The following is a 6,716-nucleotide window of genomic DNA, read 5'->3' as shown; positions in this document are numbered from 1 at the left end:
GAATATCAAGACAGCAGTTACCTAGTGACACAGTCACATAAATTCATACTTCACCGTGACTGTTCAACAGAACTGTGGATCTGCCAGAAGAAATCATTCACATGACTTTGAGTCAGTGCAATATATTCTAACAGTAAATATACAGAAGACATCAAGGTATTCTAGCCATTTATTTTTCAGTGTACAGCATCATTCATTTAAAATGAAGTAAAAGGCCCAAATGTCACAAAATACGTATATAGTATTTGCTAGACAAACACTTGGCTAAGAACAAGGCATATACTAGCCCATACTTCATGGAGTTACAATGAAGTTCAGGCACACGAACAGGAATACTTTATTGTTTAATGGTTTACAAGTCTTTTGGTCTGTTTAACAGAAAACGAACCAACTGAAGCAAAACTTCATCATTAAAGCCTTTCACACTACCATCTTCTACTACATCATATAATGGCTTACTCTCTGTACCCCAACAGATATTCTTCCGAGGGTTATTCTGAATCGTTTCTACAGTTAGTGCTAAAGTATTTAGCTGGTAACAAAAGAACGCAAAGTATTTTCCATCAGTCACTACCGCCTGCGATACAAAAGGACGGGTCACATCTGCTTCACTCCAGAATCCTACAAAATAAAGAAACAACACTAGTTATACAGGACTCAAAATTCCTGCTCGCACACACATCTAAACCCCAGTCCTGAAACACAGAAAAATACTGGGAATTGCAGCAGCCACTTAGTAGCACAAAAAATCCTGTTTGCTTTAGTAACACAGGCGTTCTTCATACAGACTATCTAAACCACAACAACCAATTAAGGATATTTCCAAGATCAGGGACACAGTGGCATATTTGTATTTTGGACACACTTCCCTCTTGCTGATTGATGAAAACACCACACTGATCAGCCAAGGAACTTTTCAAAATTAAAGAAGTTACTAATGCATCCAAGTCCTGCAAGTGATACGAGGGGAAATGCCTTTCCATTTGAAAAAAATCTATTCCACACTTCTCACAGAGCAGTGAACCTTTGTTTCATGATAGAAGTAGGTATACATACACGAGCAAAAACTGGCTACAGCAACCAAACAGACAATAAAAAGAACATGCTATCTCTATAAGTATTAATGCTTCAAACAACCCCTGCTGAGTATTAATAGTCTTTTAGAAATATATTATTTACCTATCTATGCATGTGTGCTAGCACACACTGTAAAATTCTTAAAAGATATGTTATAGCATGCAACAAACACTACTAACAACTGCTACAGAACAAAAAAACAGATTTAAATCATGCTGTTGTTACAGCTCATAATGTGCTTACAATCGTAACCAGCTTTGCAGCCAAGAACTGACAAGAAAGTCAAGCTTTCTCACATACCATCACATAAAAATTTTGATGCAATATACAGCACAGTCAAAGGACTTTCTTCCATGTATTGTTTCACAAGTGAAAATACAAACCAGCAGGTATTTTCTAGTAACACTAGATAACAATTATTTTTACGTGAATACACAAAAGACTGATCTGGTCTATTTGTCCAGGCATAACATCCTCAAGTAAGGCTGCTGACATTTTTCCTTCACCAACTGAACTGACATTTACAAAACAAGGGGCTAAACACCATAGTTGTTTCCAAGTGTGCTGGTATGACTGAAGGCGAGTTAATTTTCTCCATGCAGTTAGAAACCTTTTTTGTGTAACAGCTAGCATGGTCATTATTTGGATTTTGTTTAAGAAGATAAAAATTTTAACTCTGTGCCAAGGTGTTAACTGTTGTTGTCTGAGAGCCAAGACCTCTGAGCTCTGCCCACCGGTGAGAGGCAGTGAGGAAGGGGGGGCATAGATAGAGCAGAGCTTGACTGACATCCAGACTGTTCAATGAGAATAATCCATGCCATTAGCATCATGCTTCATATTTACGGGGAGCTGGTATGGACAGGGACAGAGACTTGTTCTGGTTCTGCTCAATTTTGGGGGAGTTATGTTTGGGATGTTTAGTTTGGCCTTTTGCCGTTGTGTCATTTGCAGAGGCCTCTGGGCCTTTCTGCCTTTTTCTCTCTTCTCTCTCTGGGATCAGCTGTTCAGGACCAGGTGCTGCTGCCTGGGACTGGCTGCTCAGTGTGGATGGAGTTTGTGACAAATTGCACTGAGTATCTTTTATTTCATATTCTATTTGAATTTTATACATAGTAGCAGTATATTAGTGTTATTTTAAATTGTTTTTATCTCAACCCACAAGTTTCTCCCTTCACTTTCGATTCTCTCCTTTATTAGGAACAGGAGGGGCAGGGGAGAGAGCGAGCAGCTATCATGGTTATATTGCTAGCTCAGGCTAAACCATGACACCAAGAAAAAAAAATAACAACAACAACAAAAAACAAAACTGCTTAACATATACCATCTTTCCCCATTACAAATGTGGAGTGAGAAAATGAATAAAGCATAGAGGTTTTTGCACAGGCTTAGTGTTATACATGACAAAATATTTTTCTGCATAACTAATTCTCCCTGAGACAAAGCACTCAAAGTCTTAACTAACTCCCTTGTATAAGGTCTGCTTCTCTCACTGGTTCAATTAAATTTTCAAAGACCTAAGTACAGGATCATCTTCAGAAGAAAGAGCATGAGAAAAACGTGGTGGGAAAAAAAGATTACAGAACTTCATAGCAGGCATTCACCACCAGGCAGAATTTATAAAGTGACACTCTCACCTTGGTACATTGCTTGTGCTGCTGTCCAGGCAAACAGACTTGCAATACCATTAGCTCGATAAACAACTTCAATCTGATCCTCAAGATTTGCTTTTACAAGCCTCTCCCGTTTTAGTTTATCAGGAATAAGATGAAACTGTGTGTGTCCATAACAGCATGGATCTGCTACCTTTGATCCTGTGTCCCCCAGAAAGAAAGCAAAAAGAAATAAGATTCAGTCATACAACACTCATTATTATGCATACAAACACATCTCTATTATCAGACTCCAAACAACAGAAGGTTAGACCCTCTACTGTGTATCTGTATAAATATTGAGATTCCTCTGTTCCTGAATGAGACTGGAGGGATTGCCCAAAACCAAAAGGCAAGAGATCACACACTAAAAGGTCTCTGAGGAGATGTATTAAAATTCAAAGCAAATTTTCTGCTCCCATTTTCTATTCAGGCCAGCCCACTGAAGCAAATCTGTACACAGAGTACCACAGGCACAGAAGGATGCTGCTCCCCATTGCCTGACACAGAATGTCAATACAGATTTATATACCATATATACTTATATACTATAGTTATACATAAAAACATATAAATAGCGTTTTTTTCCCTGTTGATGGGATGAAAAGAGTTGGGGGGTATTATTTGTTTTTGGACTGTTGCTTCAGGTTTTTTTAAATGAGAAAAAAAAAGTTAACATTTAATTATTAGAAACTCTTACCTATAAACACCTTGTTTTCATACTGCCTTTTAAATAACGGCAGTTTGGATGGTTTGTGATCAATAACAGGAACATCTCCAAGATCTGACTCCAGTGGTACAACCTTGAGGGCAGTAGAAGAAAAGCTATGACATAAATCACGTTTCTGACACCTGGCTTCACAAAATATGCCACTTTCATACCAGAACATGCAGGTCTTGCTTACCTACACCATATATTTAACTTTAACAGAAATTAATTTTTTGCAACAGAACTTCTTGTTCTGTGCTAAGTGCTAATACACCCATCTTATGTTGAAGTCCAAATTTTCTGCAATATACAAAGAACACAGTGAAATGGTGCTAATGAAGCTGCCAATTGGTACTATCTTCAAAACCAGAATCCTTTTCTTTAGATGACCAAAAACATTTCTAGCAGCAGTCTTATGCCATTCTTGTCAATTTCTCTCATTCTCCACCAAGAACACTCCACACTACATTTCTTACTCTTACAAGCATAAAACCTAAGAATTCCATTCAATTAAGTGTAACAGCATGCATTTTACCTAAAGCACAGAGATGACTAGCTTGAAGTTCAGAAGACTTGTCTCAATACCCACAAAGCACTTACAACAAGGTAGTACGAGCATTAAGACTTGAAAAGCGCACATATGTACTACATGCCTGATTATCCAGGTCCTCCACATACTACCTATTGCACGGTTTCACTGGCAGTCACAAACATAACTGAAAATGCATGTGATCAACTTGGCATTGAAAATATCCACACCTCTGGAAGTTGCTTTGGTACACGGATCTGAAGGTACGGGTTATCATCAATCTGAAATCGCACAGGATCAACTCTACCCTTTCGATGTCCGTGAACAACAACTTCCTCCCCGTGATGCCAGTAATAGTTAACTTCAGGTTTTAGATCTGAAACACAACAGAGGGACAGTGAGAAACAGAGACTGCCCCTTTGCTTTTTAAACCCTCCCAATTGCTGTTCTGCAGCTGCAGCAAAACATTAAAAAGACGCTGGAGATGAAATCCATTACTAGTGACGGTCTGAACCACTCGGCCACCGCAGCGCTGCTCCCACTGGACTCACAGCCCGGTCCCACCGCCCACGGGCTCCCTCCTCCCTCTCCCTCCCGCCCCGTTCCGCACCGAGGGAGGAGGCGGCCAGCAGGGGGTTGCGGCCGCACAGGGAGGCGGCGAGGCTGGAGACGAGCTGCGTGAGGAACGGCCCGGGCGTGTGCTCCTGACTCCGGTAGAGGACCGGCCGCCTCTTGTGCTGGTAGAAGCTCTCCTGCAGCAGCGCGTCGCAGGCCAGGGCGCGCAGCTCGCGCACGTCCAGGTACGGCGCCGCTCCCGCCGCCGCCGCCGCCGCCGCGGTTCTGGCGGGCGCCGGTGCCTCCGCTCCGGGCTGCGGGGCTGTCCCGGCCTCGGCGGTCACCTCCGTCGCTGCCGGGGCTTTGGCGGCTGCCGACGCCGTTCTCGGGGGCAGCCCCGGCACGAAGACGGTCTTGGTGAAGCTCCGGTACCACCGGTCGGCGTTGAGAGCGAAGGTCTGCGGGTAAACCACATACTTGGGCCGCTGCAGCAGCCCGTACAGCCGCAGCTTCTCCTCGATTGACGGCGCCGCGTGCACCCGCTGCTTGAAGTGCTCCAGGCGCCGCCGCTTGGCCGCTTTGCTCTTGGCCGTGGCGGAAGCCACGATAGGCGGGTAGAACGAGTCGGGGGGCTGTGGGGAGACGGCGGGCTCCGCCTGCGACAGCCAGCGTCGGCCGGTCCACAGCAACCGCCGCCCCCCGGGCGCCGCCATTTCGCAGAGCCGCAACACAGCGGAAGGGCGGTGTCGGGCAACAGGGAAGCCTGATTGGCCGCTGGGAACCACATGAGCGAACCAACCTTCCAATCGGCAAGCTCCTCAGAAAGAGAGAGCGCTGCCGGGACAGAAAGGGGCGCGGCCTTTGGGGAGGCGTGCCGCTGGCAGGCCCCTCACGCCCTGCTGCACGGCTTCTGCGCATGCGTCACAGGTGCCCCACCCCCCCCGGCTCTTCCGGGTGGTGCACTACGGTTCCCAGGATGCACAGCGGGGGCGGTCCGGAACTACTCGGAATCGCGAAATCAGAGAATGTCCCGAGTTATAAGGGACCCACATGGATCATCGAGTTCAGTTCTTGTCCCTGCACACGACAACCCCACAGTTCACCCCATGTGTCTGAGAGTGTTGTCCAGTCTCTTCCTGAACACTGTCAGGCTCGGGGCTGTGACACCTCCCTGGGGAGCCTGTTCCAGTGCTCCACCACCCTCTGGGGGAGGAGCCTGTTCCTAATGTCCAACCTAAACCTCCCCTGGCACATCTTCCTGCCATTCCCTCAGGTTCTGTCATTGGTCACTAAAGAGAAGTGATCAGCTCCTGCTCCTCTTCCTTGTGAGGAAGCTGTAGATATGATGAGGTGTCCTCTCAGTCCCCTCTTCTCCAGGGTAAACAAACCTAGTGACTTTAGCCACTCCTCATATGGCTTCTCCTCCAAACCCTTCACCAACTTCATAGCCCTCTTCTGGACACTCTCCAGTAGCTTTATATCCTTTTTATCCTGTGGCTCCCAGAACTGCACACAGTGCTCCAGGTGAGGCCGCACCAGTGCAGAGCAGAGTGGGACGATCACCTCCCTGCCCCGCTGGCAATGCTGACCTGATGTGCTGGGTCCCGCTGTCTGTCCCGCTCACCACTGTGGCGGGGCCTGTGCGGACACCGGGCCCATCTCCCCAGGATGAGCCCGTACTTCAGAGGGATGCCTGCATTCCAAAACGAGTGGTTGTATTGCACAAAGAAGGAGCGCTTAGCTGCTGTCATTTGAGAAGACAGCATTCGTGAAGCAGTTTTCTACATGCTCCTCTTCAGCAGGTAATCACCCCCCCACCGGTGCGAAAGACCGAGCTGCTCAATTTAAATGATAAGGATAAGTTATCTCGGTAATAAAAAAAACAGATTGAACACTTTTCTTTACAGAACCCTTACTAAGGAGAAATTATTTTGTACAAACCAAGTACCACAGCAGAAATACAAGTTTATTGACTTCACATTGACAACAGGTTAAACACAAGTGAGCAATGTGGCCTTGTGGCCAAGAAGTCCAATGGTATCTGGGTGTGCATTAAGAAGATGGTGACCAGCAGGTTGAGGGAGGTCATCCTCCGCCTCTACTCTGCCCTGGTGAGGCTGTATGTGGGGTACTGCATCCAGTTCTGGGCTCCCCAGTTTAAGAAGGACAAGGAATTACTGGAGGGAGTCCAACAAAG

General features: G+C 45.9%; 1 protein-coding gene across 1 annotated transcript; it reads right to left on the bottom strand.

The window, feature by feature from the left end:
• Window positions 1-151: 151 nt before the first annotated feature.
• On the bottom strand, window positions 152-5,276 carry MRPS30 (mitochondrial ribosomal protein S30). The gene is made up of 5 exons (XM_013372158.3): window positions 4,575-5,276; window positions 4,195-4,340; window positions 3,427-3,529; window positions 2,712-2,888; window positions 152-621 (listed from the first exon to the last, which is right to left on the bottom strand). Exons 1-5 carry the CDS (start codon window positions 5,230-5,232, stop codon window positions 353-355), a joined length of 1,353 nt encoding a protein of 450 aa, XP_013227612.2. The 5' UTR covers window positions 5,233-5,276; the 3' UTR covers window positions 152-352.
• Window positions 5,277-6,716: the final 1,440 nt, after the last annotated feature.

The sequence above is a fragment of the Columba livia genome, chromosome Z (assembly GCF_036013475.1).
Source record: "Columba livia isolate bColLiv1 breed racing homer chromosome Z, bColLiv1.pat.W.v2, whole genome shotgun sequence".
NCBI classification, from domain to species: Eukaryota; Metazoa; Chordata; class Aves; order Columbiformes; family Columbidae; genus Columba; species Columba livia.
This window is presented reverse-complemented; position numbering and strand designations above follow the sequence as displayed.

Bases quoted from the DNA above. Each gene is read 5' to 3' on its own strand.
- MRPS30 (XM_013372158.3), bottom strand. From the start codon at position 5,232: ATGGCGGCGCCCGGGGGGCGGCGGTTGCTGTGGACCGGCCGACGCTGG. The intron at 4,341-4,574 runs GTGCGGAACGGG...GTTGTGTTTCAG, and splicing joins GCTGGCCGCCTCCTCCCTCG to ATCTAAAACCTGAAGTTAAC. The intron at 2,889-3,426 runs GTAAGAGTTTCT...TGGGGGACACAG, and splicing joins TGAAAACAAGGTGTTTATAG to GATCAAAGGTAGCAGATCCA.